This window comes from Sycon ciliatum, chromosome 2 (genome assembly GCF_964019385.1).
Source record: "Sycon ciliatum chromosome 2, ocSycCili1.1, whole genome shotgun sequence".
Classification (NCBI taxonomy): Eukaryota; Metazoa; Porifera; class Calcarea; order Leucosolenida; family Sycettidae; genus Sycon; species Sycon ciliatum.
Window position 1 is genome coordinate 19168773 of NC_088644.1, and position 20000 is coordinate 19188772.

At 48.8% G+C, this 20000-nt stretch overlaps 2 protein-coding genes across 3 annotated transcripts in view; both read left to right on the forward strand.

The window, feature by feature from the left end:
• The window catches only part of LOC135809057 (tyrosine-protein kinase HTK16-like), a 24861-nt gene extending 6069 nt beyond the window's left edge, over positions 1 to 18792 (forward strand). Inside the window, exons 6-15 of the mRNA XM_065322315.1 lie at positions 1 to 18; positions 8972 to 9100; positions 9325 to 9378; positions 10937 to 11041; positions 11621 to 11821; positions 14612 to 14703; positions 15035 to 15161; positions 16317 to 16451; positions 17086 to 17165; positions 17978 to 18792. The exon at positions 1 to 18 is cut by the window's left edge and continues 11 nt beyond it. Coding sequence (XP_065178387.1) covers positions 1 to 18; positions 8972 to 9100; positions 9325 to 9378; positions 10937 to 11041; positions 11621 to 11821; positions 14612 to 14703; positions 15035 to 15161; positions 16317 to 16451; positions 17086 to 17165; positions 17978 to 17987 — 951 coding nt within the window. The 3' untranslated portion in view covers positions 17988 to 18792. The remainder of the gene's footprint in view (positions 19 to 8971; positions 9101 to 9324; positions 9379 to 10936; positions 11042 to 11620; positions 11822 to 14611; positions 14704 to 15034; positions 15162 to 16316; positions 16452 to 17085; positions 17166 to 17977) is intronic.
• A 1002-nt stretch (positions 18793 to 19794) lies between these two features.
• The window catches only part of LOC135809058 (serine-rich adhesin for platelets-like), a 45481-nt gene continuing 45275 nt past the window's right edge, over positions 19795 to 20000 (forward strand). The window contains exon 1 of one of the 2 annotated variants that reach the window (XM_065322317.1): positions 19795 to 20000. This exon is cut by the window's right edge and continues 358 nt beyond it. The gene's annotated coding sequence lies outside the window, so the exon portion shown is untranslated. The other variant, XM_065322316.1, reaches the window with a different exon arrangement.

Below are 20000 nucleotides of genomic sequence, written 5' to 3' on the forward strand. Positions count from 1 at the left end.
GGTGCTGCCGCCAAGAGTGTAAGTCACACATGAGGTTGTTTTAATTCTGTTTAAATACCTTGCATGCCAGGTGTGGACACGTGTGAATTGTTGATTGTAAGCAAGACTAGGCCCAGGCATGTAGCCTGCATGGGCCAGGGGGGGGGGGGGGGGGGGCACGTGCGCCCCCTAAATTTTTCGACCTAGGTTCAGCATGCACAGAGTGACCATGAATGACATGCACTGGCCATCCTACACATATGCGGCTGTGCACCCCCCCCCCCCCCCCCACACACACACACACTCCAAAAAGGGGGACCAGCTACCGCCCGCCCGATGGTGCATTTTATAGTCGTTTTGATTTCACCGTCACTGCTCTTGGCCATGGATTTGCAGTTGCATGGGGTAAAGAGTGGGGATAGGATGTACGGAATACTACTGGTCCCACATGGGGTAAAGAGTGGTGTTCACGAGGAATCTAGGTTTGAACTTCTTTATTCGAACTGCTTATGCAAGTTAGGACTTCTCTTCAAAGAAAAGCTAAGTCCTAAAAAGCAACTAGAAGAACTAAAAGGAACTAATATAATAACCGATAAGACTGAATGAAAACCGAATACTTCAAAGTGAATATCGATCCACTATTTATACGCGAAAGAAGCGAGTAGCGACAAGAATGAGACCAAACGGCGCGTGCCGCTTAGTTCTGCTGCAAACAAATGAAAGTACAGTGGAAATGCGATCGCGTGTGCTATCACGAAATCACTGGACCGACTACATAGCGTACAAAGGAGAAACCGCAATATGAGCGTCTCGTACTCCAATAAATGTAGCAAAAGACAAAGCACGTAGCCTTGCGTATCTATCAGCTAAGATGTGAATGTGCACATGTAAGAGCAAATCGATCAGGTGTGACTTTGAGTCGTTTGACCTTCCACCAAACCATACACTGTGGACTGTTGCACTCACCGTGCTTACCGGCGAAGCATGAAAAGTCTAGTACTATAGACCAAGTGACATTGAGACATTAAAAGGGAATCCTAGGGCCGTAACTAACAAGAACACCACAATTGTGTAAATCTCCAGAACATTCTCCTCCTCCTCGATCATGGTGCACCAATGATCGAGTCTGAACTAAAATGAATCACTAAAAAAATGAACCAACGTGATCCGAATACTAAAGGAATTATATCGTGATCTGCATGCGTATTAGCGCTTAGCCTACAATGCTAGCTAGCCACTCATGGCTGCTCTCCAATGACACTGTTTAACTTTTTATCTCCAGTGGGCATAACTTGCAGATGGGGCGTGTCAGTTCCTTCCCACCAACCTTTACTCTTGCGACTCGCACGAGGCCGTCCTTCCCTGGGAAGACTTCCAGAACTCGTGCCAGTGGCCATTGTGCTCGTGGTGTCGACGGTGTGAGGAGAAGCACAAGATCTCCGACTTTGATGTTTGCGTACGTTTCTGTCCACTTCCGGCGCATGCTCAGCAGTGGCAACCACTCCCGGATCCACCTTTTCCAGAAGTGCAACACCAGCTGCTGGACGTGGTGCCACCTCTTGCGCAGATTTATCTGGTCGTCCGTCATCTCCGGTGCAAACTGACCTCCCAGTTGTCCCATAAGGAAGTGGTTTGGCATCAGCACCGTCTCGTCCTGTGGGTCCGTCGAGGTCGTGGTTAATGGCCGAGAATTGATCAGTCCTTCTGCGGCGATGACAGCAGTGAGAAACTCTTCGTCGGTGATGTCGCTCGAACTTAGAATAGCGTAGATAGCTCTCTTCGCTGCCTTGATCATTGCTTCAAATAGTCCTCCGAAATGAGCTGCTGCTGGAGGGTTGAAGCTCCACTCGACATGATGAGCTGATGTCACCCATTTGATTCTGTCTTGGTTGACATCTTGCCATAGCTCATCCATCTCCTTCTTGGCGCCTACGGAATTGGTCCTGTTGTCCGATATGACTTGAGTCGGAATACCTCGGCGACTTGTGAATTGAAGGAAGCAATTCAGGAAGACGTCTGTGTTCAACGCTGACGCTACTTCGAGATGAACTGCTCGGGTGGAGAGACATGTGAATAGGCACAGCCATCGCTTCGTTTGCGACCGGCCCCGTCCTTGCTTAGTCATGAATGGACCTGCATAGTCCAAACCGACACTGGCGAATGCTCTGTAGCTCGGAACTACCCTGTGCGCTGGTAGTGGTGCCATTAACTGCTGCGCCGGTCGGGCCTTCTTGCACTTGCAAGTCCAGCAGTCTCTCTCTACTTCCTTGACGGCTTCTCGCACGTGGGGTACGAGATATCTACCTGACAAGACGCTGATGCTGTGATTGGTACCCATGACATGATTCCCGCCAGTGGCATGTCCAGGATTTGGCTGAGGGGGGGGGGGGGGGGGGGGGTTGCGGCCGGGATCAAGGCGGGATGGGGTGGGGGTAGATGACATCATGATACTGTCCCAGGTCAGCCATTTTGAAAACCGATGTCAAGAAGCTCCTCCTGCAGCCCCCTTCTTCAACAGTTATTCACCCAAACGGCCCCAGAGACTGTTCCGGTGGATCAGCGCACCACACGGGGACAAGTGTCGAACTTGCTTCAAGTTCCCTTTCTTCGTCGGCCTGTGGGACGATCGGCCATGATGTTTCGGGAAGCATTCTCTGGAACGCTCTCCCCTCTGATTTTAGAGTGATACGTGTCCCTGGTCCCTTCCGAAAAGCTCTTTCTGCCATTGATATACTTTGTGAATATCCTCGTTAAGTCTTCGAGTCAACCAAAACACGATTCGAACGAGGATGATCGCCTGAGCCCTCGGCCTCGGCATTCGAATTGTGTTTTGGTTGACTTGATCGAAGACTTTTCTTCGATGTATGTACGTAACGTTGAAGACGCGTCGAGCGCGTCCCAGCAGGGATCACACTGTACAACAGTGCACAGACTCTGTCAGTCAGGTCACCGTGTTTCTGTAGCCGTGCATGCTCACTGTACGCACTCTGTAGACTACAGACTAGTACTGTACTACAGTACTAGTCTGTAGTGTGTACAATCAACACCAGCTCGAGCTCCGTAGGTCTACCATGGTCTACCGTGCAACCGCTTTTGGACGATCGTTTCAGGCCGCGCGCGCCCCGACTACATGTAGTCTAGTCTAGCTAGCCCCGCGGCCGCCGCGCGCCCTGCCTTTTATTTTTCGAAACCTAGGTCGAAACTTTTGAGGGGGGAGGGGGGCGCGCGCGCCCCGCGCCCCCCCCCCCCCCCCCCCCCTAAACCCGCCACTGCCCGCTGACGTGCACGTCCCGAATGATGAGTGTCGTGACAGGGTGTCGACGTGGCAGGATGAGCGGGTTGACCGTTGTGCTCGGCAGATAATCTGCATACTGCAAGCATCCTTTGGACCGCAGCAAACCGTTTCCATCCACGAATGGCATCATGGGTCTCAGTGGACTACTGGCAGCAACCGCCTTGCCGCTCTTGAGTTGATGAATCTCCTCAGCATAGCTGTCTTGCTGCGCTGATTTGATACTACGTTCTTCTGCATCTTGTATCTCCGCTACCGATAGCTCTCCTGTGGTTCGATCGTGTGGTTTCTGGCTGTTGTGTAAGAAGCGGCCTACCCAGGCAGTGACACGTATGAAGCGCTTCCAGTTGGAGTATCTGGCTGGCTGCAGTCGAGACTCAGCGTCAGCTGCCGTTGTCGGTGGCTTGTCAACGGTTCGCGACACGAGGGTTACTTCGGCCGACTTCCGCAATTCCGAGAGATCCACTTCTGTCATCTCTGACTTCTGCGTAGCTTCCTCCACTGGCCGTCGACTCAGAAACTGTGGCCCTGTCCACCACAACTCTGACTCCAATAACTGATTTAATGTGGCGCCTCGTGACGGAATGTCGGCTGGGTTGTCGGCAGTTGCCACGTAGTGCCATTGTCGTGGTGAGGTTGCTAGCTGTATCTCTGCTACCCGGTTGGCTACAAACGTCTTGAAGTGGCGTTGGCTTCTTGATCCATGCCAAGACGTTCTGACTGTCGCTCCAGAACTGTACTTCAGCCATGGACATCTGTAGTACCGTGGTGACGGTCTGCGCTAGTTGCACACCAATCACAGCGGCCATCAGCTCCAACCGCGGAATGCTGATCACATGCAGTGGTGCTACTTTGCTCTTCGATGCGACAAAGCGACGAAACACACCACTACCGTCCTCGACGTACTGGACATAGGCGACTGCTGCAAATGCTGAACTGGAGGCGTCAACAAACACGTGTAGCTGAGCAGCCTTGTTGATCTTGAAACAACGTGGGATCCTGAGCTTCTGGAGATCGCCGAGCTCACTGAACCACTCTTGAGCCAGCTGCTCTGTCTTGGTGTCAACTTCCTCGTCCCAGTCAATGCCGCTTGCCCACAGGCTTTGAATCATCACTTTGCCGCGTAGCACGAACGGAGCGACGAATCCTAGTGGGTCGAATACCTTGGCCAATGGCCCGTTTGGTGATGCGCTGCTGTTGCGAAGCTGCGGTGGCACTGATCGAGAACGAATCGCTTGACGCTTGCCAACTGATGCCTAATGTCTTCGTTGTGGGCAGCCCGTCACTGGTCAGATTGACACTGGCGGTGCGATGCTCAGCTGGTATCTTTTCCAGCAGGGTTGCCGAGTTGGATATCCACTTGCGGGCACTCATCCCGCATCCACTCCATACCGTCATCAGTTCCGTGTAGAGCTGTACGGCCTCTTCATCAGTTTCCACCGAATCCATGGTGTCGTCCATGTACGTGGAGTTGTTGATTCCGTCTGCTGCTAGTGGGTACTCAGTTGCTACCTTGGTTGCGTGGTGGCGAGACACGAACTGTGCGATGAACGGGGACGCATTCAAGCCGAATACCAGACGGTTGAATCGGTACGTCCTTGTAGGCGAGTCGGGGGGTGGACGCCATAGGAACTGAAGACAGCGACGATCCTCTTCCTGCACTCCGACTTGCATGTACATTTCTGAGATGTCGCACACTACTGCTAATTAATGGCGACGGCACCGAAGCAGGATGTCCACTAAGTCGTGTTGTAGCTTAGGTCCTGCTTCCAGGGTATTGTTGAGACTGAGCTTCCCACACCGTGCTGCAGCGTCGAACACGATGCGAACTTTCGTCGTTTCCCGATTCAGCTTGATGATCGGGAAGTGCGCTAGATAGTATCCTGGCTGCTGTGACGACTGCACCCGACTGACGTAGCCTTTCTCTTCATACTTCTGTATTGTCTCTGCGTAAACACTTGCCACTTCTTTATCTCGTCGTAGTCGCGCCTCGGTATTCTGCAGTCGCTTCATGGCCATTGCGTAGCTGGCTGCTGTATCCAGCTCTGCTTTCTCGTTCTTCCATGGCAGGCCAACTGTGTATCTCCCGCCGTCGTATGTGAGAGGTTCTCGGATTCTATCTTCGGTTGCTGTGTCTGCGTCCTTCATGAGCTGTGTACGTGCCGTTGAGCTGGCTTCTTCCATTGCCCAGAAGCGTTGCACTATTGCATTCAGTTCGATGTCCGGGCGGGTTTCTGTGACGTAGCTGCGTGTAGCTGATCTTCCGGTGACGGTGGTTCCGACACACGTCTACCCAAGGGGTGTACGTCGTGCTATCGGCTCCTCTGGCTTGCCCATGCGTTCCTCTAGTGACACATGCAGTCTAGGATGATCTACTCCGATTAGTAGGTCGACGCCGTCATCAGCAGGAGGTGGGAACTCAATGTCTGCGAGATGTGAGTACCGGGTCTGAACTTGATTCCAGGAAACTATACCTCCATGTCGCCGACGGGTTTATCTATCGTGAGTGCCGTCAGGTGTACTTCCGTTTGCCCGTCTACACTCAACAGCTGGCAGCTTACCGATTGCGTAGCGATTCTCTCCGATTTGCCATTCAGTGTGTTCACGGTGATCTGTTGGCTAGGACCTTCCAGCTTGAGCTGCGACACGACTGCCGAACTGAGGTACGACTTCGTGCTGGCGTCGTCGAGTAGTGCATTCACCTTGACACTCTGTCCGTTGCTGCACAGCGTCACAGGAACTGTACGCAGAACAACTGAGGGCCAGCCGCTCTTGAGCTGTCTTGTAGCTAGAGTCCGCTCCTCCTCAGTGATCGCTGTGGCATGAGTGCGTTCCGTAGCAGACTGAGCGTTGGCCTTGCCGTCTGTTCCACTTGCCGGTTGTTGCTGAGACGATTGCTGCGAGCGCTGTTCCTGTCGGCTAGCGTCGGGCGTTGGCTCAGACATTGCTTCTGGCGATCTCTGCCTTCCTTCGCCACGTACATGCAGCATCCGGTGGTGTGTATCTGCGCACCCGTCGATGGCACATTGTCGTTCCAGCGAGCAGTCTTTCCCTTGATGGCCTGTGCTCAGACAGCGGTAGCAGGCGCCTGCCTGTTTGGCCACTACCCATCACTTCTTTGCATTCATTTGTCGAAAGTTTGAGCAGCTCCACAACGGATGGTTTCCACCACACGCTGCACACTTCGGCTTCGCATCACTAGTGCCCGTAACGTAGGTTCGTGGTCGACTGCTGACATGCTGCGTACTGTTGTGTGCTCGCCGAAATGGCGTCTCTGGTGCCGCCTTTGCCCGACCGACACCTTTCACTGTTTCTGAGGCAATCGTCAATAACTCCGCTTCCTGAGTCGTCCAGTCCAGGAGCGTCTCTACCGCTTCTGTCTTGCCGAGCTGAATCCTCCAGCGGTGGTACTCGGCAACGTCTCGTTCGTCAAGCTTCTGGAGCAGCTTGACGTAGAAGGTACCTGCTCCTAGCTCTGCCTGTTGACCTGTGTCCTTATCGTAATTACTGCTATGGAGAGTAGGTCGGTGAACCTTTCCAGCTCCTTTGCCTTGCGGTGACCTATTTGGTTGATTTTATCTATTTCTTCTAGATGTAATGCTATCTTCCTTCGGCTACCACCATACTTCCTCTCTAACAAGGCCTTCACAGCGTCGTACGCCGATGGCGAGAACCCAAAGCGATCTACGGCTTCTAGTGGCTCTCCAGTCAGGTATTGCTTGAGCTGCAATAGCTTCTATTCAGGTGACGTCGATGCACCGTCAATGCACGCGGTGAAGGCTGCTTTCCACGACTCATACTTTCCCTTGTAGCCATTGAACGTTGGGATGCCAACGCGTCGTAGCTGTTGCCATGGCTGTGCACCTTGATGTCCAGGTGTCTGCTGTTGGTAACTTGCAGCCATACTTGCCCGTGGTCCTGGCGATGTCCACACTGCTGCTGATGGATAGCTGTCGTTATAGGGTTGGCCAGTGGGCCCTGTCTGTACGCTTCTAGTGCTACTACTACTACTGGTACTTTGACTGGCCATACTGTACTGGCCTGTAGTGCTGAAACTGCTTAGCCCTGGCTGCATTGCATGCAGGCAAAAAGAGAAGCTAAGTCCTAAAAAGCAACTAGAAGAACTAAAAGGAACTAATAACCGATAAGACTGAATGAAAACCGAATACTTCAAAGTGAATATCGATCCACTATTTATACGCAAAAGAAGCGAGTAGCGACAAGAATGAGACCAAACGGCGCGTGCCGCTTAGTTCTGCTGCAAACAAATGAAAGTACAGTGGAAATGCGATCGCGTGTGCTATCACGAAATCACTGGACCGACTACATAGCGTACAAAGGAGAAACCGCAATATGAGCGTCTCGTACTCCAATAAATGTAGCAAAAGACAAAGCACGTGGCCTTGCGTATCTATCAGCTAAGATGTGAATGTGCACATGTAAGAGCAAATCGATCAGGTGTGACTTTGAGTCGTTTGCCCTTCCACCAAACCATACACTGTGGACTGTTGCACTCACCGTGCTTACGAAGCATGAAAAGTCTAGTACTATAGACCAAGTGACATTGAGACATTAACCCTTTGTGTACCAGGCATCTAATGTATGCGCGGGGTACTCATCGGTAATGATGGACCTATAGCATAAAACTAAGACACATTTTGTATGTGCAAGTTATGTTTTTCTGAATCTGTTGGTATCAATGTGTCCAGGTAAGAAAATATTTTGACCGAGCACACAACTACAGATACAGGCCATACCTGGAATACCTATTTCTGAGTCAATTGTCCATATTTCTGACAATTTAGATCCGTGTACTTGGAATCGTGAATATACTTGCTGACATTGCCCTTCTTCACACAGAGCAACAGGAGACCACTGTACTAGTGTATAGCCGCCAGTTGCATGCTTCAACAATAGCGAAATGGACGGAAAAGAGCCATATTGCGTGAATACCAGATGCCAAACAATTGCATCAAAATTTCAAATTATTGAAATTGTGTCAGATTTGAATATGTACTTTTCACTTATCTACTTGCGTCCAGCGAGGGTATTGGCGATTGAGAAGACCAGGAATAGTCGATGGGTGAGGAAATTCACCTGCCTTGATTATTTCAGGCCATCGCTGCGCTCCCTCTCGCTGCTGCTTGGAGAGCGAATACTGCAATGGCTTCAGCGATGGAAATTCTCATTTTCGATTCAGATCCTGAGATTATATCGCTACTACAACTCTCTCCTGGCGTTCACCATCACTAGTAGACATCGACAACAGCTAGAGCAAGCTATATTCCAGATACAAGCAGCGTAACCGAACGAAAACACGATCGAAATTGCTAAAATATATCGCAGAGCGCTGAAACTGCAAAGCGCACTTTTCGCCGCGATCGTTCTCCATACTTTCAAATGGCAACCTACCCACATCATACATCAAAATTTGCAGTGGGATCTCAGCTGCCCAGCGCAAAAAAACGCGAGTCGATCGGAACAAGGACGCCGCCGAACGGCGCGGCGCAGTGCGGTGCGTCGAACCGTAACGTACGTTACGGTTCGAGATGGGGCTGGTACACAAAGGGTTAAAAGGGAATCCTAGGGCCGTAACTAACAAGAACACCACAATTGTGTAAATCCCCGGGTAAAGGGTGGGGATAGGAGGTACTGAATGCTACTGATCCCACATGCGCTCTGTCGGTGTTCTCCTAACAGAATGGTGGCATGGTTCTGATTGAACGCACTCATCTCAGTGCCAACCCAGCCAAGTGCAAAAAGCTGGGCGAAGGAGAGTTTGGCTCCGTGCTATTGGGTCGCTGGAAGAAGGACGGGAGAGGCAAAGGCGTAAGTTCAATTTTGACCCGTGATGTCGTGTCCCGGCTTGCATCTTCTCCTTCTGAAAGAATTTCCAGGGTTGAGAGCAGTTGAGAAGCTTGGTTTTGCTGACACATGTATTCACCATATGTAATATTTAGAAGCGAGTCGTACAGTTACACGATATTGGATAGTGGCCGGCCCTTCTGGAAATGGCTGCCTATTTCCTCTTCACTGTTGTGCTGCCTGTGCAGATCGATGTTGCAATCAAGACACTCCGCCCGGAGCATATTGCACATGGTGAACCTGTAAGTCTCTAGTACTGGTCTCACTGATCTGGCTAGGGTAATACTATTGTATGTACTGGTCTTGCTATGATGATCTGGTTAGGATAATACAACAATACATGTGTTTGCCGGACCCTGTACCAAGCGGAATTCTGTATTGACACATTTTCATGCACCAAAGTGCTGTGGATCGAACGTGCATCCTCGGATCAACCGGAAGCCTATCCTATCAGGACAGTTTCCGCTGCACCGAAGGCATTGGTTAGGGCAGGTTTCACTGAAGTAGGTGTGCACACTAGGACTCAGCACTGCGGCCTTTACTTTCATGGAGGATAAAGGGTGGGTAGCATCTGATACCGTTTTCTTGTGCTCTGCATGCTGATGATAACCGTCTGGTGAAACATGTATCCACCTAACTGTTACTTCAAGTGCAGTACTGTCGGGTAGCGCTGAAGAATGGCCAGGCTAGAATTTCATCAAGCACAGCATACCAATGTATACACTGTGCCCCAACTGCGCATAGACTGTAGTGCAGTCAACTTCGTGTATAACGACACTCGGTGGGGTGTATAACGACACTCGGTGGGGCATCAGAAAAGTGTTTTTTTTCGCGAAGTGTCGTTATACCCGAAGTCCCATCAAATGTATTCCAGTTGGATGTGACTTTGCTCTGGGCATGGAAATTCTGTCGTTATTCGCGAATTCGTTATTAGCGTGTTGACTATACATGAAAATAAGAATGGTCTAGGCTAGGAGGCTGACCCCGCAGTTCTTCGGTGACCGATAGTACTATAATTGACTAGTGTACCTCAGCTCCTCTTTTCGGTTATTAATCTGCTAGACATTAGTATCCTGTGACTGCTGACTACCATGCATTCAATCTGTGTTCAATGCGATTACCAATAGCCACCGAGTTGACCAGTGTATTCTAACACTTTGAGTTATCTTTCGACCAAGAGTCGTGCATGTTACCAAGTTTTAATGTTCTAGACATTTAGTTGTTGTAAACATATTAATTAATATTATGTCTGTTGGATTGTGTATTTTTACACTAGTGCGAGCAAAATATCACTGCACCTAGATAGGCCGTGGTTGCCTGTACAGTTGAACATCGATTATCCGACCACCTCTGGGCGGCGGGCCCTGGGAAGGTGTTCGGATAATAAAAATGTTCCGAATAAGGAGAATCTCACCACAAGCCGATACCTGTGTTCGGTATATCACAGTACCCGCAACAACAGTCGTTTTCATGTTAGTTTTTGCAAGTTTTGTAAGTTTTGACTGTACAGACTGTACACAGTGGTACGGGCAGCGAGTGCACGCTGCAGCAACTAACTCTTCGTGCAAGCTCCTGTACGAAAATGCGTAGCCTGAGCCACTTGCAGTTCGAAAACCCATTCCGGATAATCGAATGGTCGGATAACCGATAGTAGAATACGGTAGTGCTTGAAGTGGCGACTTGGAAACTTTTCAGTTTCCTCTTCTCTTCCTACAGTGTCTGTCTTGAGATGATTGTTTTCTACACTTTGGTGCAATAACGTTGGTGTACCTGGCTCTCTTTGTTGAACTGTGTGTTTAGGAATTCCTGCGGGAAGCGCAAGTGATGATGAGCTTGAATCACCCTTGCATTGTGCGCTTGATCGGTGTGTGTCTGGCGGATAAGGACGGCTCGCCCATGATGCTGGTAGGTCAGGAGTCTTCAGCATGGTTAAAAAATAGTACACACGTAGCTGTCTGGGCATGGACCATTTCCACTACCCGCTAATTTCCATCAAGGATGGCAGCAAACACTATACTCTGCATTACTGTAACTCTGTGCCGTCTGTAGCTGCAGCAGGATCGGCTATCCGAAATATGTTCTGCTATGTCACAGTTTGTCATGCTGTTACCTTTGACACTGGCCGAGAGGATTGAAAAGTCGGCCACAATAGACTCCTTTGTTAGTTCTGAATCAGTGTTCTCATCAGAGATGGGGGCATTTGGTTAAAGATATATTCAGGCTTCCAGAGGCCTCAAGTCAATATTTTATTTTCGATTACGATGTTTTATACAACGCAAGTGACTTGAAATCTTTTTGGATAATAAGTTTGGAATGGGTTTAGAAACGTTTTAGGAATGCCTGTGCGAACCCTGCAGAGGCGTTTTACTCAGACGGTATTCATGTGGTCACATGCCGTATTAGACATGTGTTTGTGTGTGTGTGTGTGTGTGTGTGTGTTCGCGTGCGTGTGTTTGCATGTGCGTTTCTGCTTATGCGTATTAGGTACAAGAACTGGTGGGCATGGGCTCCCTGCTGAACTACCTGATGAAGCATGAGAATGATCATGACAACATGGCATCGATATTGCAACCAATGGAACTCTGGGCATCTCAGATTGCCAACGGCATGCTGTTCCTTGAGCAGAAGAAGTTTGTGCACCGTGATTTGGCAGCTCGTAATATCTTGCTCTCATCCAAGACACAGGTAAGGCTAGCTCAGTGGAGATGTATCGGCTTAGACAAACGGGTAGGGCTAGCTCAGTGGAGGTAGATGTCACGTGATTGGCTTCGTGCTTGCTTCCTGCTCAGCATTGTTTTCAGATCTTCGATCAACAACCGTGTGGCCTTTGCTATCCTGTGCTGAGTCTTGCATTTTTGTTTTGTTTTTAAGTTATAGTTGATTGACATTGTGATCCTTTATGCCTATGTGCTTGTGTGTGTGCCAGTGTGTGTGTGTGTGTGTGTGTGTGTGTGTGTGTGTGTGTGTGTGTGTGTGTGTGTGTGTGTGTGTGTGTGTGTGTGTGTGTGTGTGTGTGTGTGTGTGTGTGTGTGTGTGTGTGTGTGTGTGTGTGTGTGTGTGTGTGTGTGTGTGTGTGTGTGTGTGTGTGTGTGTGTGTGTGTGTGTGTGTGTGTGTGTGTGTGTGTGTGTGTGTGTGTGTGTGTGTGTGTGTGTGTGTGTGTGTGTGTGTGTGTGTGTGTGTGTGTGTGTGTGTGTGTGTGTGTGTGTGTGTGTGTGTGTGTGTGTGTGTGTGTGTGTGTGTGTGTGTGTGTGTGTGTGTGTGTGTGTGTGTGTGTGTGTGTGTGTGTGTGTGTGTGTGTGTGTGTGTGTGTGTGTGTGTGTGTGTGTGTGTGTGTGTGTGTGTGTGTGTGTGTGTGTGTGTGTGTGTGTGTGTGTGTGTGTGTGTGTGTGTGTGTGTGTGTGTGTGTGTGTGTGTGTGTGTGTGTGTGTGTGTGTGTGTGTGTGTGTGTGTGTGTGTGTGTGTGTGTGTGTGTGTGTGTGTGTGTGTGTGTGTGTGTGTGTGTGTGTGTGTGTGTGTGTGTGTGTGTGTGTGTGTGTGTGTGTGTGTGTGTGTGTGTGTGTGTGTGTGTGTGTGTGTGTGTGTGTGTGTGTGTGTGTGTGTGTGTGTGTGTGTGTGTGTGTGTGTGTGTGTGTGTGTGTGTGTGTGTGTGTGTGTGTGTGTGTGTGTGTGTGTGTGTGTGTGTGTGTGTGTGTGTGTGTGTGTGTGTGTGTGTGTGTGTGTGTGTGTGTGTGTGTGTGTGTGTGTGTGTGTGTGTGTGTGTGTGTGTGTGTGTGTGTGTGTGTGTGTGTGTGTGTGTGTGTGTGTGTGTGTGTGTGTGTGTGTGTGTGTGTGTGTGTGTGTGTGTGTGTGTGTGTGTGTGTGTGTGTGTGTGTGTGTGTGTGTGTGTGTGTGTGTGTGTGTGTGTGTGTGTGTGTGTGTGTGTGTGTGTGTGTGTGTGTGTGTGTGTGTGTGTGTGTGTGTGTGTGTGTGTGTGTGTGTGTGTGTGTGTGTGTGTGTGTGTGTGTGTGTGTGTGTGTGTGTGTGTGTGTGTGTGTGTGTGTGTGTGTGTGTGTGTGTGTGTGTGTGTGTGTGTGTGTGTGTGTGTGTGTGTGTGTGTGTGTGTGTGTGTGTGTGTGTGTGTGTGTGTGTGTGTGTGTGTGTGTGTGTGTGTGTGTGTGTGTGTGTGTGTGTGTGTGTGTGTGTGTGTGTGTGTGTGTGTGTGTGTGTGTGTGTGTGTGTGTGTGTGTGTGTGTGTGTGTGTGTGTGTGTGTGTGTGTGTGTGTGTGTGTGTGTGTGTGTGTGTGTGTGTGTGTGTGTGTGTGTGTGTGTGTGTGTGTGTGTGTGTGTGTGTGTGTGTGTGTGTGTGTGTGTGTGTGTGTGTGTGTGTGTGTGTGTGTGTGTGTGTGTGTGTGTGTGTGTGTGTGTGTGTGTGTGTGTGTGTGTGTGTGTGTGTGTGTGTGTGTGTGTGTGTGTGTGTGTGTGTGTGTGTGTGTGTGTGTGTGTGTGTGTGTGTGTGTGTGTGTGTGTGTGTGTGTGTGTGTGTGTGTGTGTGTGTGTGTGTGTGTGTGTGTGTGTGTGTGTGTGTGTGTGTGTGTGTGTGTGTGTGTGTGTGTGTGTGTGTGTGTGTGTGTGTGTGTGTGTGTGTGTGTGTGTGTGTGTGTGTGTGTGTGTGTGTGTGTGTGTGTGTGTGTGTGTGTGTGTGTGTGTGTGTGTGTGTGTGTGTGTGTGTGTGTGTGTGTGTGTGTGTGTGTGTGTGTGTGTGTGTGTGTGTGTGTGTGTGTGTGTGTGTGTGTGTGTGTGTGTGTGTGTGTGTGTGTGTGTGTGTGTGTGTGTGTGTGTGTGTGTGTGTGTGTGTGTGTGTGTGTGTGTGTGTGTGTGTGTGTGTGTGTGTGTGTGTGTGTGTGTGTGTGTGTGTGTGTGTGTGTGTGTGTGTGTGTGTGTGTGTGTGTGTGTGTGTGTGTGTGTGTGTGTGTGTGTGTGTGTGTGTGTGTGTGTGTGTGTGTGTGTGTGTGTGTGTGTGTGTGTGTGTGTGTGTGTGTGTGTGTGTGTGTGTGTGTGTGTGTGTGTGTGTGTGTGTGTGTGTGTGTGTGTGTGTGTGTGTGTGTGTGTGTGTGTGTGTGTGTGTGTGTGTGTGTGTGTGTGTGTGTGTGTGTGTGTGTGTGTGTGTGTGTGTGTGTGTGTGTGTGTGTGTGTGTGTGTGTGTGTGTGTGTGTGTGTGTGTGTGTGTGTGTGTGTGTGTGTGTGTGTGTGTGTGTGTGTGTGTGTGTGTGTGTGTGTGTGTGTGTGTGTGTGTGTGTGTGTGTGTGTGTGTGTGTGTGTGTGTGTGTGTGTGTGTGTGTGTGTGTGTGTGTGTGTGTGTGTGTGTGTGTGTGTGTGTGTGTGTGTGTGTGTGTGTGTGTGTGTGTGTGTGTGTGTGTGTGTGTGTGTGTGTGTGTGTGTGTGTGTGTGTGTGTGTGTGTGTGTGTGTGTGTGCATGTGTGCGTGTGTCTCGTTAGTGTAAGATCAGTGACTTTGGTCTATCTCGTGCGGTGGGTACAAACTCAGACTATTACCGTGCATCTCAAGGTGGACGCTGGCCAGTCAAATGGTGAGTAGGAAATCAGTGCTGTGTTGCATTCTAACAGGTAGAGATGATATACCGGAAAGTACTGGTGATCCGCTTGGTCTCTAATTTCTGCTCCACTGAGCACTGCCTTCGACTGTGTTGCTTCAACAAAAGTATACTTCATACGTTCACGTTCCCATCTGTTATACAATTATGTTAAGAAACACAACCAGCTTTAAATAGGAAGTTTTGCTTGTGCCAGGCCACCACCATACCTGATAAAGCTCACTACGCGGAGTGAGGGTAACATGGATGCAGCTAACGAGGTTACGTCAACAAAAAGTTGGAATTGTTTCTGCCATGTGCTTGTCAGGTATGCACCGGAGTCTGTGAACTATGGTACATTCTCACATTCATCCGATGTATGGAGCTATGGCATCACGTTGTGGGAGATGTTCTCATTGGGTGCGCAGCCATACGGAGAGATGAGTGGTGCTCAGGTGAGCTGGTTTACCCATGATCATGGCATCAGCTGTCCTCATGGCTACTTGCCCACATCGTGCACAGTACTGGGTGTATACTGACTGAAGTGCTGCTATCCTGTGTCGTGTAGGACATCAGGCTGCCTTGTGCTGCTACCCTGTGTCGTGTAGGACATCAGGCTGCCTTGTGCTGCTACCCTGTGTCGTGTAGGACATCAGGTTGCCTTGTGCTGCTATCCTGTGTCGTGTAGGACATCAGGTTGCCTTGTGCTGCTATCCTGTGTCGTGTAGGACATCAGGTTGCCTTGTGCTGCTACCCTGTGTCGTGTAGGACATCAGGTTGCCTTGTGCTGCTATCCTGTGTCGTGTAGGACATCAGGTTGCCTTGTGCTGCTAAGTTCTGTTCTCGTTCTCATCAGTCTGTCACAGTATATGACAGTTAGTGGCTCAACTGAAACAGCGTTTTTCCGAGCTTTGAGAGATGTAGTTTGTCTGACGGAGTGAGGACCCAGCAGTCTCTATTGCTATGTTCATGCATGTACTGAAGTAAGTGTGCACGGTATGTGTGTCTCAAACCGTGGCGACCAACAAAGCAAGGGAGCATGAGTGCGCGCTCTCTTATTGTGTATGCTTGTGCACACGGACACGTTCGAGGGTCCCTCTTGACCAATTGGTCCCGTAATTACGGGTGATCTAGCAATCTGGTTGGGCCAGGCACTGCCATGGGAGTTGGTCTCGGGTGAGCGGCTGCAGTGCAACATATGGCCATAGAAGATCCTCCATCATTTAAAAGTACATGTAGGGGTGAACCGTGGCGAGTATGGCGTATATGGTATGATAGAGGTTGTGTGGGTACATCAACATTAATCAGTTTAAGATGCTTTGCATGGAGTGGACAGGCAGGGTTTTCTTTGTTTATTATAGCTTGTTTAATGCTATACATCATAGGAATGGTGTAGCTGAAGGATCTACTGACATCTGACTTCTTAGCACTTGAAGACTGCTCCAGCTTTGCATTGCAGCATAACACCTTCCTGTTGCTGTACAATGTGGAGTGTTAGCCGGTAATGGGCACATGTGTCTTATTGGCTAGCTGCGTGAGCTGATGATGTGGTCTCCGTATAGTTGGTAAACTGCTCTTTATATTCTATGATGCAAACCTTGGCTTGCTAGGTTATGCACATGCTGGAGGAACTTGGCCAGCGACTGGATAAACCTCGCTATTGTCCCGATCACACATACCGCCTCATGAGAAAGTGTTGGTCTCTGGATCCTAATGACAGACCCACATTCGAGCAGCTCTACGAGGTTTGTTCTAGTATATGACAAAGTTATAATTCTATTTATAAGAAAGGACCAACTTGTTACATGTTATCGTAGTCCAACACTAACAGTTATCAGCATGATGTTGTGTGGTCAGAAAGTGCAACAGCTAGCACAATACCGACTGATGTGATACTGACATTCAGCGACCTGATGAGAAGCTCTCATGAACTTGGTCCTTTCTTTTAATTAAATTAATTTTAATCCTTGGTCGCGCGGCTCTCCATACTGGTATAATGTATACCAGTATGTGTTCATTCTGTTTCCGGAATTCTGGCCGCTTGTCACACAAGTTAACTGGCAGATATCTTTGCAATCAACACTCAGTTGCAGTACTTTTTATCAATCATTTCACCTTTTCTATTTTGTCACAGTAGAGTACTGTGCTTTTTCTGATGTCCCGCAGTCAGTCTTGGTACATGTAGTGGCATCTCACATATAGTGGTGGCTTGGGACAAGTCATGGAAATCTTCTAAACACTTTTTTTACTTCTTGGCAGGATGTAGTAGGTGAAGTTTTCCTTTTTCTTTCTTTCTTCCTTTTAGGCCACACTGTTGAGAAGTACATCATGTACATCATGTACTAGTATGGCTATTTCCCGCTGTTTGCCCGTCTTTAGATCTTCTTGCAGAGTCCTGAGTATGAGAATGTCCGCAACAATGAGACCTTCTATGCTGATCCTCGGGAGCTTGTTGCAAGGTAAATTGTCAGGCCGTACCACTGTCTCAGTTTTGTCTACTGGCTTCTAATATGGAAAGTAGACGAAAACCACTTTCATAACACACCTCACTGAAGCACGAATCGTCATACAGCTGCAAACACTGGGGGTTGGACACCAAATGAGATCGTGGATGAGGATGGTGAGAATGACGACTGTGGGAGTGAGGACGAAGGGGCTGGTGAGCTTGCAGTTGATCATGCAGTATTTGTAAAAATATATATCAAAAAATTATCGTGTCCTGAAGGGAACTCACGACGGCCGCTAACACCCTAGCGGCGGATGCAGTATTTGTGAGTACCCATAAATCTGCTGTCTTCAATCCAATTTGGTATCCAATCCCCAGTGTGTGCAATTGTATGATGATGATTCATGCTTCAGTGTGGTGTGTTGTGCAAGTAGTTTTTGTCTACTTTCCGTAGTAGAAGCCATGTTTATTCGTAATCGCAACCCAGATTTATGCAGACAGAAGGAATTTGTTACAGCACTCACCCTCTTTACTTGACATACCAACACCCACATACTCACTCACATACATGTAACTTTCTCATTTGCACCCGCGCTCCACTCCACACATGCTTTATTAACACTGCTCGCTTTGTAATCACGCCTTCTCAGTATAGTTCTCATTCTAGGATACCAGTGTTTCTCGCATTAGTTTTAGATCCAATATTATTCTTCAAGCATTGTTCTGATAATGGTATGGTATTTTTAAACTTAGTAGTATTTTGCACTTATTTGAAGTATTGTTTGTTTTTGTTTCTCATGTTTGTGTTTGTGTTGTGCATTGCAGCAGGAGATAGGTGCATCATTGTCAATATAGCAAAGTTCGGACCGCCACAGTGGAGTGTTCATGAATCTACTTTACTTTCTAACCGATGTGACAGTTTCCTGCACTGCTGCCGGTTAGGTGTGCTTGGTTCAAGTTGGTTGTCAAACCCAACATTATATTTCAAATCAATTATTTCACGATTATTTTTCGTCTACATGCACTGCAACGTATGTAGCTTTGACCTTGGTTTTGCAGGTGTCAAGCCCTTGCCTTTTCGAGTTAGGTTGAAAAAGTGACGATTATTTTGTTGACAGCGTCCGGACCTCTTTGCCGCTTTGGTTCACAAAATTAATGATAGCTTTCCCCTGCGGAAAAAATACCACTTTTATGTTCGTGTGTCACAAGTTCCCTTTTCACTGAATTGATGCCATGCCATCTGTGAGCATCCATATGTTTCTCTATTTTACCATAGCCCTTATTGGTGTCTCTATTTTTTTGTTGTCAAATTTCCCCCGGCATCGCGGCATCAGTGCGCATGATATCACACTGTCACTCGGCCCAGTTTTAGTTCTGACTCGTGTTTTCTTAAATATCTCAAAGTTTGAAGTGAAATTGTAGCAATCGACTTGTAGTGCCCATGCTATGGCACCGAGCAGCTGCTGTTCAGGACAGTGCGGCTGTTGCAGTTCTCACAGTGCCGCGCTGAGGCCAATCATGATCACTGACATCATGCATGTATGCGCCTGGTCCGAACCGCAGATTCGAAATTCCTGGCGATGCCACTGCGGTCCGTTCTCTGTAATCCTGCTGCTACATGCCGGCTCAGTTCACTCTGACCCCCAGTTTGAGTTCAGTGCTGCTGCATGGTGAATGCCAAAGGTCACGGCCGTTGCTTGTCATAGGTCAGCGGATGCCGAGTGACCAGTACACTATTCCTGTGTACAGTCAACTTTGCGTATAACGACACTCGGCGGGGCATCAGAAAAGTGTCCTTATTCGCGAAGTGTCCTTATACCCGAAGTCTCATTATGTGTATTACAGTTCGATGGGACTTTGCTCTGGGCATGGAAATTCTGTCGTTATTCGCGAATTGTCGTTACATATATATCCGCAGTCGTTATTAGCGAAGTTGACTGTACATATTATTGATGTGTGCGAGTGTATATGTGTGTCAGTGTGTGCGTGCGTGTGTGTGCTTTCTTGGTGCTACATGTACTATGAAGTAGTCTTGATCTGTTTCATTCGGATCTTGTGGCGGACATCGTTGTTATAAGAGAAAGTGGATGCACATCCAGTGCATTTGCAGATTTGCGTGCTTCTCCTGTAAAAAAGATGTAAACATGGTGCATGGTGTGCGTGCTTGCGTGTGCGTTCACGCGCGCGCGCGCGCGCGTGTGTTGTGAAAACTACTTGCTACAATTCAAGATCAACAAAATGTGCGAACAGAAAGGAAACACAGGAACACAACACATTCGAAATCTCTCTGTCTAATGAGTAATGACTTTAATATTATGTACATGTAGCTAGCTCTCCCCCCCCCCCCCCCACCCTACCCCTCAACATACACTGTATCAGATATGCATGTAATTGATTATGCACAATGGATCGCCGCTGCGCACCGCGTGGCGCCTGCTTTCTTTGCTCGCGGTTTCAACACACAGCGACGTCGGTAGCGGCTACGGCCGTAGATGAAGAAAATCTGTGTTGATGCAGCTGCAGAGCGAGGGCCTTCGAGCTTCCCGCCCGGCGCCCAGTCGCACTGAATGCACAGCCAGTCATTGCGCCTTCATGGACATGTACACAGACTACAATCATCGCCTTGTCAAAGAGAGCCTGAAAGGCTGAAGACATTCAAGTAGAGAAAGAGGAGAAGAAAGAGCTCAGATAATTTTCTTTTGCAAGTGTTCGCCCCAAACTCGTACATGCACTCGTAGATTTTGTAGTGAGGGCGTTGAGTTTGAAAACTGACCACCACGCTAGCTAGGATAACGTCATCAGAGCTTGGTTCATGTTCAGGTGAACGCTCAGATCTGCTGCTCCACGT